Source organism: Fusarium tjaetaba (genome assembly GCF_013396195.1).
Source record: "Fusarium tjaetaba strain NRRL 66243 chromosome Unknown NRRL66243_c0000220, whole genome shotgun sequence".
NCBI lineage: Eukaryota > Fungi > Ascomycota > Sordariomycetes > Hypocreales > Nectriaceae > Fusarium > Fusarium tjaetaba.
Genome location: NW_023501416.1, coordinates 13,043 through 33,038, shown reverse-complemented (window position 1 = coordinate 33,038; position 19,996 = coordinate 13,043). Strand labels below are relative to the sequence as shown.

Here is a 19,996-nt window from a genome sequence, read left to right as displayed (position 1 = left end):
GTATCTACTTATAGAATATCTTTAAAAGACTTTTATACTTATATATTATAAGTTTAGAGCTCGGGTTATGCTAGATATACTGTAAAATTATAGCTAGGATTGTCCTAAGTCTATGGAGCTTAGTAAATGGACTGAAGTCTTTAGGTAGATTGATCGACGACTAATATCGATCGATCACTCGTAGTTCTCACTAGGTATCCTTATCCATCCTCATCCTACTCGCTAGCTGAATAACCTGCCTCCAACTGTCCCCTTCAAGGAGACAAGGGGCAGAGCTAGTTGGTCGATCCCAGCCTTACTCCATGAACGAAGACACTGGGCCATGGCCACAATATGCCGTCGCAGGCGGCACCTAAGCGGTGTCGCCATCCTCCCGCAACTGCTGAAACCACTCTCTGGTTCAGCAGAAGATGACGCAATGGTGAGAAAGTCGACAGCCAAGAAAGATAACCGAGGAAACCGCACCGCTCCGACATCCCTCCACCAAGCAATCGTATCGACTTTGCACGCGATGTTGTCCACTGGCGGCTCAGACAGGTACTGGTCAAGCTCGTCTTATACTGACAACGTGGCTGACTGCCTTCGCCGCTTGCTTTGTCGTTCTTGAGAGCCGGGCCGGACCAGTGATCGACTAAGCGCTAGTCGGCGCTCGATATAGTCCAGGGCACTATTGCTCTCAGTAGCTGAAACAGCACTGCAAGCTATCTCATGAGACATGTTCTTGTACTTCTCTTCCTAAACTCTCGTTAGGTTTTCCTTATGAGTCTTCCTCCACTCTGACGTCTGACAAGACAGTAGTTGGTTCTAAAGCTGTTCTAGTTTCGCTATTTCTTACATAGGTAAAATACAACTGCTACTACATATACAGTTAAGGTTAGCTTACTATAGTAGCAGTTTAGCTTCTTTTATTTAACTTTAATATAAATTTTTAAAAGTCTCTAGGTCTTTATATTTATATTATTAAATCGGTAAACCTCTTTTATAATATAATTATTATTCTCTTTAATTAATACTACTGAGATAGCTAGAAGAGTAGGGTTCGAGGCATAAGTTATATAATATAACTTATTAGTGCTATAGCAAGGTAGTGCCCTGCCCCTGGCCTTTTCTAGAGAATTAATTATATCTACGAAACTGAATAACTTAATATATGCTTATGTAAACTTTCCTTTTAAAAGCATGGTTGGCTAGACTTACTAAATGTAGGCTCTGGGAGGAGCTATAATATAGGTTAATTAACAACTATCAGGTGCCTTGAAGCTAATTTATTTAATCCACTATCTACTCCGCAGACACACTACTAGACCCTGCCTGCCTTCTCATGAATAGTACTATATGATGAGATAATAATAGAATAAAGGACTTCCTATAACTCTCCCTAACCGAAACGCTATGTGTGTTGGTCGTCTGCGCCATACTCAACAATATGTAAATCCGGCAAGTTCCTGAAATACGCCGTACACCCCAAAGGTACACGGTCATTCTCGACAAACAACTTCTTTTCAGCACCCGTAAAGATAGTAATCACCCCAAACCCTTCCCTGCGCGTCGCCAGTGGGAACACACCCTCGGACGCACCATTCTGACCCCCGCGAGCCGAGAGGATTTTTTTTGTAGCTGGGCCGGAGAATGTCTGTTTTGTGTTTTACCACGATGTTAGTCAGGTTTTTCTCTATTTCGTGGAGGATAGGCGAACGAACAGTCGCAGTGATGTCAATTCCTGCGCCCGAGGCAGACGCGTTGAAACCGACGCCTGTAAGAATACGATTCGGGGCATACTTGGAGATTACGACGGTGATTTCTTCGTCATGTTCGTTTACGACTCGGACGCAACGTGGTTTATTTAGTCGTGTCAGTGCTCCGAGAAGACTCTGAGGCCGGCGCACGAGTTTGCAGATTAGCAACACGGTAAGTAGGGGTTAGGGGACGCGGGGGATAACATCTGGTTATGGGCAGAAAGATGAACGTGGCTTACGTACCCTTGAAGCTACGGTTATGGGACCCAAAGTTGGGTCGTCGTCCAATTCAGTTTCTGGGAATACTTCATGTGGACCAGGAAGATCTGTTGCTGGAACACCAATACCCTGCTCTTGGTTGTTGTCAACGGGCTGCCAAACGAGGTTGGTATATTTCTCCTGGTTATCTTCAGCACCGGTGTGTGCGGAAATAGCGTCAGCCTCCGCCAATAATGGATGAAGAGTGTATGAGATATGGAGTATATCATAGTGAATCCTAACTGGCTTTGCAGGAGGAGGCGCAGTACGCGAGGCAGAGAGATCATAATTGACCGAGTCCACCAGATCGCCCAGGTCAACAGGCGAGCTAGTGAAGAGGACAAGGAACTGCTCGTCAACTGGTACCCGCTCAATCCCGTCTGGCCATGACAGCTCCGTCCCGGAGATATAGTCAAAGCCCGCGTCCCCGATAATCTCAAGATCATCGGGCTGAAGCTCATAGCCGGTTCGATCGTTGGGCGTCATGTGCGAAACCTCACCGGCGGCGTTGATGGCAAAGACAGATACGTGGGTTGTTTTGAGTCCAGTGTTCTCCATCTGGATGTAGAGCCGGTCGCCTTCTGTAAGATTGATACTACTAGTGCTACTGGGCCCGGTCATGAATACTTGGTCTGGCTTACCGTCCTTTGCGGTTCCGATTTCGATGGCTACGTTGTGGGTCAATTTATCCTGTTTTGATGGGCGCTGAAGATTGACCACCCGCTGGGCTCTTGCAAGCCTTTCGGCGACTTTGATCATCTCCGTAAATGTGTGACTTGGAGCCTCCTCCACGTTTTGGATTTGCTGTGATGCAATGCGAATGCCCTTGGGTGTAGACAGAGTAACAATACCCTCAGTATCATGTTGGAATGTAGCGAGTATGGAATCCTCAACGGCGTCACATTGCAGGTACTTTGATTGCTGCACAGCTTCCCGAAGGCCCCTGAGCTCCGATGGTAGGACGACTGGCAATTTTGTGACCTTGTCATATTTCAAGACTGCCAGCGCACCCTGTCTACTGAAGCTCGCCCACGATGGTGTGTAACTCAGCTCGACGAGAGAACTGAACCCTGTCGTCTTAATGACAACAGCCTCTGGGAGCTCATTGGTAGAAGTCATGGCTTCTGGATCAAGAGGCATGACGGAATAAACGTTCCCTTCCTGTACACCCAGTACACTTCCTGCGTGCAGAGTCGGCATCTGATTAATGATATTCAGATACTGCAATGAAGCTGGAGGGACATGTCGCATGGCGAACGGTACGCGATGTACTGGCCCTTCAGCCCTCGGGTGCTGCATCGGGAACCTCGACTGGACAAGCCGCTGAACGTGCAGAAGAATCGTCCTCCAAGACACATCATGCCCCCTAGTTAATTTCATAGCTGATATAAGAGCCTCTGTCATTGCGCCTCGCCATTTCCCGTCCACGGTGGAATACTCCATGGCGGATTCGCTGGTTGTCGAGGCAGCGATGCGCACCACATGCGGGTTCCCTAGCACATCCAGCTCTCCCTCAAAATGTCCTTCCCTTTTGAGCCGCCATACAAAGTCTGCGATGACGTGGTAGCGGATCTCAGGGAGGTTCCTGGTTCGCACTTCCACAACGCCAGGAGCTGCCCGGGGATCACGGAAGAGTCTTCCCGAGTGACAGCAGTCGATGATGGCAGTGACATTCTCCGACTTGCTCGTAGTCTTGCGGAGCATGTAGGATATTTCCAGGTTGAGGATCCCGCGGAAATCGGTGGCGGTTGTTTGGTCGTAGTCCATGGGAACGAGGATCTGGAATGGCGACGCCGCCGTTTGCTGCTCTTTGCTCAGATCGAAGTTCTCATCGTTGTCTTTGGGTCGGATGAGAGCTCCGTGGCCTGAGTAGTAAATGACGACCACATCCGCGGTTGACGTTGCGTCTATGAGGCTCTGCCATGTGTCTAGAATGCCTCTCCGAGTAGCGTTGGCGTTGGAGCATTCGAATATCTCGAACCCTTGGTCCTGTAGGACGGTCTTTATGGCTTCTGCGTCAGCCAGGGGGCCAAGAAGACCATCAAAGGGACTGGCAATTATCAGCGCGCGCTTAGCTGGAGCCATTTCTGTTCAGTTCTTGTATTTATTTTCTTTCTTCTTCTTTTATTTCTTTTTTCGTTTTTTAGTACCGGGTTTTGCGTGAAATGAAAGAAGCAGATAACGCTCTGAGACATATATACCCGCAAAAGCTTAACTCTGAGACTTAATAACATGCCCAGGAGCCTCGGTCGCGCAACCAAAGGTTCCTGCAGCCAGTGCCTTAATAGGTCTAGTTCTAACGTGGTTAACTGACATAAACACACACACTTCTAAATTAGTTATACGTAAGTCCCCCGTGACATTGGCGACTGGGAATGGGCCCCATTTTCCTTTATTACAATACTATGCTTATACCCAGAAAATGAGGGGGAATAAACCAACCCTCCCGGAAAGACTTCTCAAAGAAGCAAATAACACCATCACATTCTAGTCTGCACTTTGATACACGTTCCCCATGGTATTCGTGCGTATCTAGCATCCCCCCGCAACACCCGCATATCCCTCATCGAGACCCGCACGCCCCAGCAGGGGTTACACGCTGCCTGACAAACCAGAGAGGACCATATATTTGTGGCTGGCTGGCCTCAAGCTGCAGATAGATAAAGCTAGAATACAATTGCCCGTTTGTGTATACTGTATGGGTCGTGCCGCACCTGAAGTGAGGAGATCTGCCCCTCACTTCGGACACTAAGCTCCGGACATTCCATCACGGTCACCCATTTAAAGCTACATTCAACGTGGGAAACACCCCTGAAGAGTGATACCAACCGGTACTGAATTGTCGAACCTCCTTATAGCAGCCCAGACAAAGAAGACCAAAGCAGAAAAAGTGCTCCGCGCAGATGAAAATGACGCAAAAAGATTCACCCACACCACCAAGGGGCGCCAGGCCTCTCGCACCATCAGATATTCCCATCCGGGGCCGGCACACTCTGCAATCACCCATAATCGTCAGAAACTAAACCTAACCAGAAAGATAAAAGAATCATCCGATACATACCGGACCAAAATAACCTCCGCCACCGTCACTCTCATACTGAAAGCCCTCCTCTTCGTATTTACTCAGCAGCTCCAGTATATCATCATCTTCGGTTAGATCGAACGCCGTCTCCCCCTTACGGTTTGTGTGGCCGATCGACTTCACTGCCCCATGCTTAAGCAGGTACTCTGTGATTTCGTAGTTCTCGATCTCGACGGCGACCATCAACGGCGTGTATCCTTTGCTATCGATGGCGTTGACGTTTGCTCCGCGTGCGACGACCTTTTGGACTTCGTCAAGGTCGCTGCGGCGGACAGCGTTGTGAAGGAGTCCCATTGGTATTGACCTCCAGTGTAGACTATTTGGCCCGATTGAAGTCGTTGGCTTGGTGGATGTGGGAGGTCTAAGAGCGAAGGTGAATATATAGTTGCTATTTTAACCTCTATTCCGCGTTGATGTAGCCTTATCGGAAATCTTGTAGTTGCGGGCAGAGCGAGGGAGGGTACATAACTTTGCGGGCCGTGGCGAGCTGAAAGGGATGAGCGGAGGAGCCTGACAACAAATGCGATGCCAGGAGGTCAGCACATGGGAGGGGGTTACAAAAGGGCATAGCTGACCCATCAGAGGAAAATCGCGCATACTGAATGATTGACCAGGGCTGTCATTTTGTCTGACTCATTCTGAACGATGCATGCAGTAAGAGAGAAGTGCAACATGAGCGCCCCAGAATCAGAATCAGCGATTGGATTGGACAGAAAAGAGCAAGGTTGGGTGGGATGACTGCATCCAATCAGACCATAACAAGTATCTGCTGCTCCTTTATTTCCCTGGAGGGAGGGAGATTGATCCCACAGACATCGGGACTCATAACCAACATTTCGGGCCAAAGTTGTCGTCGAAACAAGTCTGATTCAACATGGAGACCTCAGCTGACACCAGCAATGGTATTAACCAGAAAGCAATGGCGGATATTGAAAGATCTATCAAAGAGCTAGAGGGTAGGCTCAATAATAACAGGTACAGACTACCACCGGATGCTCTGCTAGAACATCTTGCCACCTCCCATTATGAGCTCTACCGAATGGGGAGGAAGGAGAGCTTAGACGACGCGATCGAGAATATGCAAGAAGCCTTGAACGCATCCGGTGACGGGTACTTCTATAAAAGGCGACAGAGTCTTCTTGTCCAGTATCTGTTGGAACGCGGACAGAAGTATGACATTGAAGAAGCAATCGATATCTCCAGCGAATATACGCAGAATGATGGATCCGCAAATCATTGGTGGCTGTGGCATCTTGCTGACGGCCTCGTGCGGCAGTATACATGGACTGGGAACATGACCCAGCTGAATCATGCTATCCAGGCTGCGCGGAACTCGGTGCCCACCGAATACGAGGGGCAAGATACCCATGCCCCTCGATGGATGACACTGGCGCACTGCCTCAGAGAGAGGTTCCTCCGGACGAAGAATATTAGGAACGTCGACGAGGCAATCAGGATTGTGGAGAAGCTTGTTGATAATCCACCGCAGAAAGACCCGGACATGCGTAACTATCTGCATAATTTGGCTATCCTACACTTGGAGCGGTATGAAGAAACGGAAATTCCAGCTGATCTGGACAAGGGAATCGCTACCGCGAAAAAGGCTTTGGACAGCACCTCACCATGTTATTATGCCTGGGAGACAGCATCATGTCTGAATACCCTAGCTATCGCGTTGGCCACGCGATCTAAGCTCACAAAAAATATCGACGATCTTAATCAGGCAGCTGAAGCAGCCAATAAAGCTGTTGATGCAACCCCAAAGAGCTATCCGGAACGCGATCATTTTCTCGATACACTTGCAACCTGCCTCTCGGATCGGTACGATCAAACAATGAGCGAAGATGACAGAGCCAAATCAATTGAGTATTCAAAAATTACATTTCGGTCAAGCAACATCACACCCGTGCGTCGAGTAGTAGCCGCACGTCAAGCAATACGATTATACGTGGCAAAATGTCAGTATGGCGAAGCAAGCGACCTGGCCGAAGACACACTGAGGCTACTGCCCATGGTATGTAGCCGCTATTTAAGCCAAGCAGACCAGCAGTATGCTGCCATGCAGACGTCGGGGCTAGCTGCAGAGGCCTGTTCCCTCATACTCGCAGCGAATGGGGATCCGAATCGCGCTCTTGAGTACCTGGAGCATGGACGAGGCCTAATCATCGGATACTTGATCGACAATCGTCGGGATATTGCAGAACTTCGCAAAAAGAAGCCTCGCCTGGCGGACAGATATGGCAAGACGCGAGCAAAGACTATGATGGCATCGCGCCACAAGGAGCCTTCAGGTATGCCATTTGAAATCATGCAAGACATCGAAGAAACAGAAGCCAGCTTGGAAGGATGCTTAAGAGACATTCGGAAAGTAGAAGGGTTTGAACGGTTCCTGTGCCCACCTCTCGCAACAGAGTTGATACCCTATTCCAAGGAAGGCCCTATTGTCTTTGTGAACGTCACGCATATCAGCAGCGACGCACTCATTGTGCGTCCTTCGGGGATTACACCTCTCAATTTGCCAAACTTCCATGCGGTAAAAGTCCAGAAATACCGCGCCTGGGGCCTTACGAAGGATACGAGAAGTATTGCTCCGGACAAGGAAAGTCAGTCGGACAAGCGATATTGCCGGTTTCTAGCCTCCCTATGGTCAGATTGTGTTCGCTTGGTACTCGACAAGCTGGGAGTTCTCAGCAATCCCTCTACTGGAGCCGAGCTTCCTCGTGTTTGGTGGATAGGGACGGGTATGGCTAGCTCCCTACCTTTTCATGCGGCAGGACTCCATTCGAAAGACGACAGATACCGGATGGAGAACGCATACACATATATCATTTCCTCGTACACCCCCTCCATTAAGGCCCTAGGCTACGCCCGTGAAAAGGCAACGAACCCGAAAGCAACTGCACAACAGCCACTGCTCCTCGTCACAATGCGCAAAACACCGGATATGACAGACCTCCCTGGAGTTGACAACGAGAAGGAACAGATCACCGCCGCCCTTAAGTCCCAAAATCAGAACTCAGACCAAGACCAAGAACCCCGGACTGACTCCGTCAAATTAATGCCCCATCCCCATGCAAAAGCCGTCCTCACCGCGCTTCGAAGCCATAACATCGTGCACTTTGCCTGCCACGGCTGCTCAGACCTCTCAGACCCCTCAAACAGCTACCTTGCGCTACAGGGGTCAAAGTCCGCCACAACCCTCGACCGGCTCACCGTCCGCCAGGTATCCGAATCTCGTCTGAGACGCTCATGGCTCGCATATCTGTCGGCGTGCTCGACGGCGCAGAACAAAGTGGACGACCTGGCCGATGAGGCTCTGCATCTAGCAAGCGGATTTCAGGTTGCGGGGTTTGCCCATGTAATTGCTGCTATGTGGCCGTCTGACGATGCTGTTTGCGCCCAAGTTGCGGGTATCTTTTACAGTGAGCTTCTAACGAAGCTGGGTGTGATTAAAGAGGGGAATCGAGCTGCTGCGGTGGCGTTACATGCCGCGGTAGGGCAAGTGCGGTTACAGCATCTAGACAAGCCGTCGCTATGGGCGCAATATATCCATATAGGGGCATAATATAGGTATTGATTTTAAGTGTGTTTTTGATTGAATTTCCTTAATTTACATTAATATAGACAATAAGTAAGTATATTAAATAAGTAAGAGGAAGAATCTCATAAGACTAGCACAAGTTACGCTTGTACTACCTTTCATACAGATGGCTGATTGAGCCAAGCGAAATCTGATAGCAACATGCCTTATACGGGCATGGGCAGGATTCACCGACGAAGCAACCATCTACAGTCAATCGCATGCCTTTTGTCTCTTCCTAGTGTAGGGAGTCACGCCGTGTCGATAAGTTATACAGCTCAAGGCTTCTCCTGTTATTCTGATCCGTAGTAACCATCAACCCCGACAGTCAACGTGATTGCACTGGCTTGTAGAATAATTATGACCGTTCCAAGTGAACTGAATATCACAGTCAAGTTAGCAGTTGATATCAAAGCTCTTCTCTCAGTAAGTCGCTAACCTTATGCTTGTCTTTGAGCCTAACCTGTAAATTCACTCCGGCGGGTTCAGGCGCACTCGACATTGGACATAGCCTGTAGACAACACTAAGGATCCCCAGCGGAGGAATTTCACAGGACACTTCTGGACGGGCGACATCTACTAAGTTACTGAGCAACTGAGCAACTCATTCTTGTCTTTTTGCCATTGCCCTTGAATCCTATTACTACATAGATCAACATACTCTATAGTGTGATCATGCACATTTCGAAACTTTTGCTGGACAGCTTAAACCGTCGACTTTCACCTGTCGCGCCGTCGAGGATGATGCCGAAGCAAATGTCACCGCGACAGATACTGAACCCCGCAACCTCCAACGATTCTCCGAGCGTCGCCGGGCCCTCATTGGCTTTGTTAGAGAGGCCCCGAAGCTCAAATGCTTTGCAACGGAAGTACGAGAGCACCTATCACGCCTTGGCCGCGTGAACCCGCCGAGATGCACAATTAGCCTTACTCGACAAGGCTTCAGGCGCGATATGCCACGCATTACAGAAAAAGCCTCAATTAGCACAAAAGCACCACTCGCAACTACAAAGAAGCTAGGAATTAGGCTTCAGATTTTGTTACCTGATCTTTGGCTGCCCGGCCCTGGATCAGGACCTCGAGTACTCCAACGGGAAGCTTAGCGACCACAAGACGGGCCATGACTTCGTGAGGACCTACCTTCCCAACACAAGGAATCGTGCGAGACGATGCAGCATAAGCACCCCAGGCTGATGCTCGCGTCCAGCAATACGCCCGTGTATTACGAGATGGTCGCGGAGCTTGAGCCTTAACTTGTACGGGTCTGACGCCTACCTCGAGAGAATTCAGAAGCTGTTCGGTTTCACCCGGCTGTTTAACGGCAGTAGCCCGGATGTGGTGGCGATCTAAATTTCCATGAAGCGCGCGATCATGGGCGAGGAGCGTGAGTTCGGTTGCACAATCTCTTCTACACAGAGACAATCGACTAGAGGAGCCGGCCTCAGGCTTCAGTATCTCGCTGGAGGACTCGACCGCATCAAGACGATCAGCTTTGAGAGGATGAAGAGCAACAGTGTGTTGGACGACGTCAGCAACCTTGGGAAGGACCTCAGTCATATAATCATGAGCCTGCTACATGGGCGGGCATCAAGAGTTTACAGTAAGGTATGAGTGACATAAGTCTCCTCTATGATATCATATCTAATGACGGGCGTCCGGATCGGTTCTCCTCTATGAGTTCTGAGGATATTTACCATCCTCCACTCTACCTACACCATTATCAAACCTCCGTGAGGCGACAACCTTCGTCGTCGGAGGACACATCGGCCCACAAACCAAGAACTCGCTGAAAAAACAAGTACAACAAATTGTGGACGGGCCAAACGGAGAATGGATTCTCGAGACCTTGGCTGGCTTGCCACGATACTGGGAAGCCATGACAGAGAAGCTGCCCGAAGTGAGCAGCACAATGCAGGGTGATCGTCTGCTGGCTGATCTAGCGTCTTGGTTTCGACATGGCCCGGCCTCGGTCGAGTCGCTAGCCCCAGACGCCGAGATACCCGATCTTTGGATTGGCGTTTTGATGGTCGCTATCCAATTGGATCAATACTGGCGCTATCTGGAGTTTCGATTAAACAATCCGACTGGAACAACTGTCCAAGACATGCAGGCAGAGCTGGTTAAGCAGCAGCAGGGTGAAAACAACAAGGTCGAGACAGTGGGCTTCTGCGCTGGCATGATCGCTGCCGTCACTGTTGCCAGCTCCAGCAACCGACAGGAATTCGAAAAGTACGGCGGCACGGCGTTACGCATCGGGGCGTTGATGGCAGCTCTGGTAGGGGCGACCGAGGCAAGGAGCAAGGGACTCGGCAAAGGCGGTTCCATCTCCTTGGCTACAGCATGGAGAACCCGAAAGCAGTGCGAGGACATGGGCCGCATCGTGTCGAAACTCAGGACTAATCATTAAGAATAACACGACGTGTAAAAGTAACCTGTCTAATAAAAGTATTATAGATAAATTAAAAGGCAAAAGGTAATGTTCAGTAACAGACTTTAATAGCTGTTAGAAAATCCTACTATAGAGCTATGTATTAGGAAGCTAGAAGGGAGTCTTGAGCTTGAGGTCAAACATATCCCGCATGACGCCCCCATATCCAGGTTCAATAGTCTGTGGATTATCCTGGAAAGGATTGATTCCCTCCCCATACAAAAATGAAGAGACTGCCTCATCGACCTCAACAAACCTTCCCTGCCCTATACTGCCGGAGGCAGAAGCTACCAAGTGTACAGTAGGTCTCTCTTCTGTTGGTCTCGAGCGCCAGTCGAGAGCATCGCGCATTTGACGAATGAGGTCATCGTAGCCGTGATCATCTCCCCAAGCCAAGTGCCTAAGCTCGACGGATCGTGGCGATCGTGGTAAAGCTGCAAGAAGGTGTATCAAGTCATCGAGCTGTACCAGCATATGAGATATACCAAAATGTCGAAGGTTTGGCCAGTGATCGATCGGAAAGATCGTTTGGAGTGGAACTAGATTTTCCTCTATTTCATCTGGTTGAAGTTGCTGGGGATACCCTTCGGCAGTATCTGTAGTACTGCATATACTTATGTGCTGGATATCCTTTGCTTCAGCTAATGCATCGTGCAAAAGTCCGCTTTTATATGAGTCCCAGTCCCAATGCTCAAGAAGGCCTGTGAAAAGATCAAGGCTTAGGTATCGAAACCCAGGGCGCTTTAGTAAGGCAACTAGATCGTCATACTCGACACACCTTTGGTCGAATACACGACAGTTTAGCCCAGACTGAATTTCATTGCCTCCGATCTTAAGTTCTGTGACATGATGATTGCCGTACTCAACCAATCCTCGCAGCACCATCCGATACCCTCGCCATCTGGCTCTGTAAGCCTCAGCAGTACATTCTCGACCATAAGTCTGCTGATAGGGGAGATCCTCCTGAGACATCCATGGAAGCGCATCAATCGGCATTGATCGTTTATAGCAAGGCCATGCTTCAGGTAAAGGGTAATCAAAGCCGCGAGGAAATGCTCTGATCATGGGTGTCCTGTAGAGTGGCTTTCCTAAGCGTCCATGAGTCGCAGGTGTGACGGTGACTCGTTTCAAGGAGGGAAAACGTCGCAGGCCACGCTTGAAAGCTTCAATATCGGCATTGGATGCGATAACCTGGCGCTGGTCTTCTAGTAGTGTTTTATAGTAAGCCCAAGACTCATCCAGGCTCAAGAGATCATCAGGAAACCCATAATCAGAAGGGAAGTCTCCACGGTCTTGATAGTGATAGTGGGTGCCCATTTTAAACCAGAGCGGGCACGCATTTTCAGTTACTGCACGGTCGCCATCATGTCGATAATTCTCTCGCTCTTCTTCCAGCTCTGGTCCACTGCGTAGGCGCGCATCATCCCATACAATCTCAGAAACTTGATACCGAAGAGTATTGTGGTCTGCAATTGCGTGGAAAACCTTAAGGTTGAAAGAGTTGGCTGAGATGAAAACACGGTCGAAACTTAGAGGGATAAGCTTTGCTATCGCCGAGCATGTCAAGCGTAGGTTCTTGATGTCATCGCTTTCCAAAAAATCATAGATAGCGTTTTGTATTTCTTTAGGTAACTTTAGGAGGATAATAGAAACATTTGGCGTTAAAGAAGCCATTTTTTCGAAGATGGGTTGTCAGGATGGAGTGCTTAAAGATCAAAACTGGGCATTCTTGTCCTTATTTATGTATTGGGTGGATACCCTGCGCGTGACCGGCAATTTGCGAGGTTTATTACATCAACACCTGTGTGGCTATACTAAATGCGGAGCAAAATTGGCATGGAATAAATAAAATACAACTAACTACTTGAAGAAATAAAAGATACCCATAGTTAAGGTCCCAGACACTCATGCGATATGAAACGCATATCTACACACCAACACAGACATTGTAATTCGGCTGTAGTCCAGAGCAATCAGTCTTAACAGCAGGATTCCACTTATAGAAATCGTCAAGCTTGATCTTGTGGTTGTTCGCAATGGCCCAACAACCGTCGCCCTTTTGTACTTTGTAGAACGATTTGCAGCCCATAACCATACCAGTTTGCGTCGGTGTTGGTGTAGGGATGCCACCTGAGGTCGAGGTTTTCGTTGTATGAGTCGTTGTGTGAGTTGAGACTGACGTCTTACTGGCTTGAACCCCGACACAAACGTAGAACTTGGGCTGTAAAGTAGAACAGTCCTTCCCAACAGCAGGATTCCACTTATAGAAGTCATCAAGATTGATGTTGTTGTTATTAGAAATGGCCCAGCAGCCATCGCCCTCCTGCACGTTGTAGAATTTGTTACAGTTCGATACCATGCCAGTCTGAATGGGTGACGGTGTGGATGCCGTTGTGCCTGTGACGGAAGCGACATTGGTGCTGGAAACAACGGACGTAGTGAGACCGTCATCGTCATCGTCATCGTCATCGTCTTCGTCCTCAGGGACTGGAGACGGACGACCGTTTGCCCAAATTGAGATGCAATAATATGTACCCATTGCAAGCCCAGTACAGTCCTTACCAATTGTTGGATTCATGGCATAGAACTGTTCAATATCAAGGTAGAACTGAGCCAGGATGTTCTCACAGGTGTTGTAGGATTGAACCTGATGGTATCTTGTGCAATTGGCTGGGGTTCCAGCTGCAAGAGGGCTAGGAGGTACGAAATCTTGTTCCGGCTCTATACAAGCTACCAGTCAGCATCGCCGTGGACATCTATATACTGGAGAAAGATACTTACCTGGTGTAGGGGAGGCCAGCATCACACAATATGACGAGTTGGCTGAGACGGTGCATGGATAAGCATATGGGTTTGCTACAGGGCTGGCTGTTGTCAAAGCAAATGTCTCTGTATCTTTGGAACTTGCTAATGACGGGTTCCAGAGAATAAAGTCCTGTTGATTGTCAGACCTAGTACATTATATCATTCCAGTACCAGTTGCTTTAGGCATGACCTTACCTGTGGGGATTGTTCAAAAAGCCTGCTTAAACTCCAACAATCCGCAGCAGCACTTTCGGTCAGATTCGTGAAATAAATGTACCTAAACCGTAGTTAGCCATCAAAGAAGTGTCTTTTAAATGTGCATGGCCTACTTGTAACAGTCTAGACGAGTTCCGTTAGCAATAGGAATTATCTGAATATTTGAGCTGTTGGTTTTTGCTGGGCGATCTGGATTAGGGAGCATTGTGGCGGACACGGGCTTGATGGGCGGTCTTGTAGAGGAGCCATCATATCCGGGATATGTAGAAATATAACCAACCGGCTGGACACAGTAATAGACGTCGGCTAGCAGGTTGGTGCAGTTGTCGAAGAGTTCTGGGTTCAGAAACAGCCTGCAAAGCATTAGGTTAGCTCATGAAGAAATTTGGAAGCAGTAAGGGATATCATACAAGTCTTTCCTCGTAATGCTGTGATTGGTTGCGATCATCGAGCAATCGTCGCCGAGAGCTACCTGATACCACTCACCACAATGGGCGTTAGTACCTTGTCCAGTTGGAGAAGGCACAGGGCTATACAACTGTCAGTCTATAAACTATGCGATGGACAAATCTTACATACGCTTCTGTAGTGATGAGAGTAGCTACTGGCTTTGAGCTGCTGGGAAGAGCAAAGTTACCAAGCGGATTGCTGATGCAGATCTTGCCATCTTTCTGCTTGCTCAAGTTTCTATATATATGCTTAGCGCTCTGGAATGTTCATGGCATCCTTCACACTTACCCGCAAGTGACGTCAAGGCTTGGATTCCACGACAGAAGCTGAGCGTAAGTGACCTTGGATGCTTTGGTGATGCTACGGCAGGTGTCTTTCTCTTGAACTGTATACTGAGTACAGGTTGTCGCTCCTGAGATAACGCTCGACAACACTCCACCAATGATGGCCGGGTAGAAAAGAATAGGCCGCATTTTCGCAGCCAGTGAATAAAGGCTCAGACAATTGAGACCGGGGCAAGAAGTCTTGTCCTAGAGAGACGAGAGAAGGATGTGTAGCCGGTGCTAAAACTAAGCTTGAGTAAAATAGTTGGTTGGGGGTGAACGTGAGTTAGTGAAAGCACAAGAGGGACGGGACGAGTCATGTCGACATGTGATGGTATGGAAATGAGACACCAAGGTTAGAGTGAGTCATTTAGCTTAAATTAAATTTTATAATTGCAGGTACCAGCCGCAATGCAGTTCCGTGCTTGCATCATTGCAGTAGCTGTCGCAAAGGTGCTTGGACGCAGCTCAGGACCGAGGGCGACGGTTAGACGGCAACATGTGCCAAGACAATTGAATTCCCAGGGCTAGGGAATAGCCAATTCGTAGGCGAGGTAACCTTCAGCCCCCATGAGATAAAATTTTACGGATGTTGGTTGTTAGTTCTGCTGCAACTTATGCACGTTTACATATCCCTTGCTGTCCATGCGCCATCCCCGGCCCGACTTATCTGTTGGAGCTAGACATTTTTATCAAATTTGTTTTGCAAATCTCTTCCCGTTCCAGTAATACCCGAAGGATCCATTCGCCGTAACACTTGATCTGCCGATGGGGCCGCAGCCCCAGTCGAGACCCTGAACAACTTCATTCAGCTGGACTGCTCACTTGGTCGAGTGCTTTCCGTGCATACTGCGTCAAGCTACGGCTTTATTGGAAACCGTGATTTTCAGCACCACAAATACCCCTGATCATTTCAACGACATCGTGCTTGCCGCCTTATCCGATGCTGAAGGAGCGCGCCGGATGGTCTGACATTTGCCTAAGGACGTCTAGCTAGCAAGATGTTGATTTAGGAACTCAATCTTTGCTCGAGGTTTCTATATGATTCCTCCTTCTTCTTGGATTGAATTGTTCACGAAAACAACTGTAAACACTCGCTCGTCATAACTAGTTTCCTTTTTTCACCATGGCAGCTTCCAGGAAGCTGCCAGCACTCCTTGTCTATCTTTTCTTTTTTGCACTCAATCTTGTTATCTTTCCCATTCTCTGCGCGTCAGTTGACGTAGAGAATGTTGAGTCTATCTTTTCCAGATCTCTTGTGCCACGAGAGCAGAGCGCAGCCGCCGGTGCCTCTGGCTCTGGAGATTTCAGCTGCGGTCCAGACAAGCCCTGCTCCAACAAGGCTTGTTGTGGTAAGGATGGCTGGTGCGGCTTTGGAGACAAGTACTGCGGCAAAGGCTGTCAATCTCACTGTGACGCCAAAGCTGACTGTGGTGTCAACGCTGCTAAGCCAGGCCAGACCTGCCCTCTGAATGTATGTTGCTCTCAGTATGGCTTCTGTGGAACTACTTCAGAGTTCTGTGGTAAGTCTTGCCAATCGAACTGCAGCCAGCCTAAGCCCCAGTCATCACCTACAAACGTTCGGAAACGTGTAGTTGGTTATTGGGAAGCATGGAACGATCAGCATGCGTGCGGTAAGATGGGTATTGGTTCAATCCCTGTGAACTACCTCACGCATCTTATTGTATCTTTTGGATACATCGACTCGAATTTTCGTGTCACAAACATGGATGGTCTGAGTTCAGATGTTTATAGGAACGTTGGTGAACTGAAGGCCCGGAACCCGGGGCTGAAGATCATGATTGCATTGGGAGGCTGGACTTTTAATGATCCCGGCCCTTGGCAAAGCGTATTTCCCACCATGGTATCCAGTCAAGCGAATCGTGCAACATTTATCCGTAACCTCTTGGGGTTCTTGTCAGAATACGGTTATGATGGGGTTGGTAAGTCAATTGTTCAGTTTCTTCCTGACATATCTTGTTTTGCTAATTCTACTTGTCTCGTCAGACTTCGGTACGTCTCAGCTACTTTACTGCCACGCCTTGTTTTGAGGGCATAGGTATGATTTACATAGCGTTACTAACTTAGCATAGATTGGGAGTATCCCGGAGCCAAGGACCGTGGTGGCTCTGACAAGGATGGAGATAACTATACTGCACTTCTCAAAGAGCTTCGTGAGGCTTTTGCTGCGAGCGGACGAGATTATATCTCAACTTTCACAGCCCCTACCTCTTACTGGTACCTTCGCCATTTCGATATCAAGAACATGTCAGAGCATGTTGATTGGATCAACCTCATGCATGTCATATGATCTTCATGGTGTTTGGGATGGAGATAACCCAATTGGCAAACATATTCTCTCCCATACTAACTTGACGGAGATCGACCTTGCTCTAGATCTGGTAAGTGTTGCTGCCAAGAATCGCCTACCCGCAAATCATCGCTGATTGATGACAGTTCTGGCGCGTTGATGTAAAACCTTCAAGCATTGTTTTGGGCTTGGGCTTCTACGGCCGATCGTTTACTCTCGCTTCAAGCTCGTGTTGGAAGCCAGGCTGCGCCTTTACTGGTCCCGGCGCTGCGGGACCTTGTACCAATACGGCAGGAATCCTGTCCTACAAAGGTAGGGGAGGCCAGATCTGCAAATGAATTTGTTGGAACAAGCTAAGACAATGGAATCTAGAGGTCAAGGATATCTTGAGAAGCACTGGCGCCACTTCATACCTTGACAAAGAGGCAGCTGCGCGATATCTGGTCTACGCTGGGGACAGCTGGATTTCGTGAGTACCCAGTCCCAGCAAATGCCTAAATCACTAACGCTTCGCTAGCTATGATGATCCGTCAACTATCCAGGCCAAGATCGACTATGCCAATAAGATAGGACTGTCTGGAGTTATGATCTGGGCTATCGACCTCGACGATAGCAGCCTTGAGTCGCTCCGCGCTGTGTCAGATCCTTCCTTGCTCGACAGTGTAGACAGCGGCTTTGACCTAGTCGACTTGGATAAGCTGTTCCCCAAGCAGTATCTCCCTGCCTCTGGAAGCAAGCCATCGTACGGTTTGGTAACATTTGGAGGTTCTGACGGAACTGATCCTACCTCATCCGCCTTTGGCTTCCTTCTTTTGGCGGGTGATTCACATGTCGTCAGCAGCCTCCGCAAACGAGACGGCCAGCCCGAGCCGTTTGTCTTCCTTGACTGTCCCGAGGATATCCTCGATCTTCCCAAAGATGCTGCCCGTACTGCGCGTGTTACGTGTGTTAGTGGCGATCTGGAAGGGTGCTACCAGATCATGGAGCGTGGCGTCGAGGGAACTATTGTCGAGATGCCTGATAGCGTATGTATCAACATCATCTTCTTTGGAAAAACAAGACTTACCCACTTTATGTAGTGCGCTCCAAACCAGCTTGTTCGGGCCATCTCTCTCACGGCATCCAAAAGTAAGGACTTCGCCCGTTGCTATCCGTTCCAGTCATCTAATGTAGCGCAGACCAATCTATTCCCGAGGCATTCTCGCATCACCAACGCTTTTCCCAGGTTTTCGACTTTTCCTTCGATTTCAACTTCAAGCTCATGCGCCGGGACTCCAACAACACCAGCATCCGCATGGACTACTCCAACACTCCTGGGTACTGGGACCAGCTAGTCGATCGTCCTGGTATCCAGTCTCGAGATTTACAGCATCTCGACGAGCGATTCTTTGCACCATCTGACCTTGAATGGAACTCTGTCTACGACGACACAGACAAGTTCAAGTTTGACCCGGGATCTGCAACCAAGATCAAGAAGGATTTGAGTGCACCGCTTTACTGGCAGACTGTTGATGGGTGCGCCATCAATGGAACCGATTATAGCGAAGGCTTCGGTGCTTATGTCAATGGCGAAATTGATGCTTCCTTCTACTACGGATTCTCTTTAATTGTAAGTTCAGTACCCTCTGCCTCTGTGAGTTAGCGAATAAGCGTCTGACTCTGGTACAGGGAACAGAAAAAGGCGGATCCTGGGACGCCAAACAATCTCATGGATTTCTCCAAGTCCGAGGCCAGAGCGACATGACCTTCGGTTTTGGCGGTATCGGTACCGTTGATGTTACGAAAGCAGGCAAGGGAAAACCTGCCACTTTGGACAAAGACAGCAGAGTCAATCTTGATGGCCATGTTATCAATGCAGGTCATACCAGTGGCTTGGCTTCATTCCAGCCGTACTACGATGTTACTTACCATCTTGCTACATTCAACGGTACTGACCGCGACAACGAAAACCCCGCTGCATCTTTCAACGGACGTCTGAGCGCTCGTGTTGTCTCTGACTTTGGAAAGTTACAGGCGGACTTTCCTGTCAAGGACGACCACAATGACCCGGATAAGTTTGGGAACAAGCGCAAGAAAGACCAGTTCGAGTTGGGTAGCAACAATGTGCTTTACGGCTCTCCTGAAAACGGTGGCGCTATTACAATCGGCAGTCAGGTTACCTTTGGCCTCAACATCGAGTTTTTCCTGTACAGAGACCTATTCCATGTCGAAAGTGGATTGCCAAATGTAAGTGGAAGCGTTTCGTTCCATCTTCTCACAAGCAGGAGTTAGCGCCTCTGACATTGCCTCAGCTCTCCCTCTCCTACAGCACCTTATCAACTTTCACCTTCGGCCCGAGTAAGAAAAGTTCGGATGAGTCGTGCGCCAAGTACGAACTCTCGTAAGTTCCATACCCGGTGCGGAACATATTTTGATCTAACGACTGTTAGGACCGATATCCTCCAATTGGCAAACAATGCGTAAGTCCCTGAACGACATGCGTTTTGGTCTTTCTCTATTCAGGTCTAATCTAGTCTCTTTTGGTGTAGGGAGTCCATCGGCTGGGACGCGCTAGAGGGCTCTGCTCGTCTTGTTTCAGAGACGGTAAGTTATATTTTCCTGTTTTTTACCTACTGTTTTCTCACACTCCTATAGCAAACGCCAGAAAATGGAGCGCAATGCTTCAAAAACGCCGATATTTCTACTGCTTCCAGGTCTGAGCGCACGCCAAATCCCTTGTCCTCTGACCCAGACTTTAACGAGACTCTTCTATCTGATGCAGCAGAAGACGAAACACGCCTGATGTCTCTTGCTCGCCGATAATCCAA

General features: G+C 48.7%; 6 protein-coding genes across 6 annotated transcripts; 2 read left to right on the top strand and 4 right to left on the bottom strand.

The window, feature by feature from the left end:
- Positions 1-1,946: 1,946 nt before the first annotated feature.
- FTJAE_9681 (Caspase domain protein) lies at positions 1,947-4,079 on the bottom strand (the record flags this gene model as incomplete). Its single annotated transcript, XM_037356626.1, has 1 exon — positions 1,947-4,079. One exon carries the CDS (start codon positions 4,077-4,079, stop codon positions 1,947-1,949), a length of 2,133 nt encoding a protein of 710 aa, XP_037203262.1.
- Positions 4,080-4,957: 878 nt separating this feature from the next.
- FTJAE_9680 (ankyrin repeat and btb poz domain protein) lies at positions 4,958-5,370 on the bottom strand (the record flags this gene model as incomplete). The annotated part of the gene is made up of 2 exons (XM_037356625.1): positions 4,958-4,987; positions 5,056-5,370. The coding sequence occupies 2 exons, from the start codon at positions 5,368-5,370 to the stop codon at positions 4,958-4,960; spliced, it is 345 nt and encodes a 114-aa protein (XP_037203261.1).
- Positions 5,371-5,950: 580 nt separating this feature from the next.
- FTJAE_9679 (TPR domain protein) lies at positions 5,951-11,063 on the top strand (the record flags this gene model as incomplete). Its single annotated transcript, XM_037356623.1, has 7 exons — positions 5,951-8,569; positions 8,701-8,707; positions 9,048-9,082; positions 9,361-9,525; positions 9,677-9,784; positions 10,019-10,261; positions 10,392-11,063. 7 exons carry the CDS (start codon positions 5,951-5,953, stop codon positions 11,061-11,063), a joined length of 3,849 nt encoding a protein of 1,282 aa, XP_037203260.1.
- A 132-nt stretch (positions 11,064-11,195) lies between these two features.
- FTJAE_9678 (uncharacterized protein) lies at positions 11,196-12,758 on the bottom strand (the record flags this gene model as incomplete). Its single annotated transcript, XM_037356622.1, has 1 exon — positions 11,196-12,758. The coding sequence occupies one exon, from the start codon at positions 12,756-12,758 to the stop codon at positions 11,196-11,198; it is 1,563 nt and encodes a 520-aa protein (XP_037203259.1).
- A 253-nt stretch (positions 12,759-13,011) lies between these two features.
- On the bottom strand, positions 13,012-15,028 carry FTJAE_9677 (peptidoglycan-binding lysin domain protein; the record flags this gene model as incomplete). Its single annotated transcript, XM_037356621.1, has 7 exons — positions 13,012-13,214; positions 13,272-13,805; positions 13,866-14,035; positions 14,219-14,458; positions 14,516-14,635; positions 14,685-14,792; positions 14,844-15,028. The coding sequence occupies 7 exons, from the start codon at positions 15,026-15,028 to the stop codon at positions 13,012-13,014; spliced, it is 1,560 nt and encodes a 519-aa protein (XP_037203258.1).
- A 976-nt stretch (positions 15,029-16,004) lies between these two features.
- On the top strand, positions 16,005-19,991 carry FTJAE_9676 (glycoside hydrolase family 18; the record flags this gene model as incomplete). Its single annotated transcript, XM_037356620.1, has 14 exons — positions 16,005-16,821; positions 16,886-16,891; positions 16,972-17,180; positions 17,260-17,280; positions 17,336-17,501; positions 17,562-17,658; positions 17,707-18,214; positions 18,269-18,317; positions 18,368-18,798; positions 18,858-19,415; positions 19,481-19,569; positions 19,619-19,648; positions 19,718-19,772; positions 19,824-19,991. The coding sequence occupies 14 exons, from the start codon at positions 16,005-16,007 to the stop codon at positions 19,989-19,991; spliced, it is 3,204 nt and encodes a 1,067-aa protein (XP_037203257.1).
- Positions 19,992-19,996: the final 5 nt, after the last annotated feature.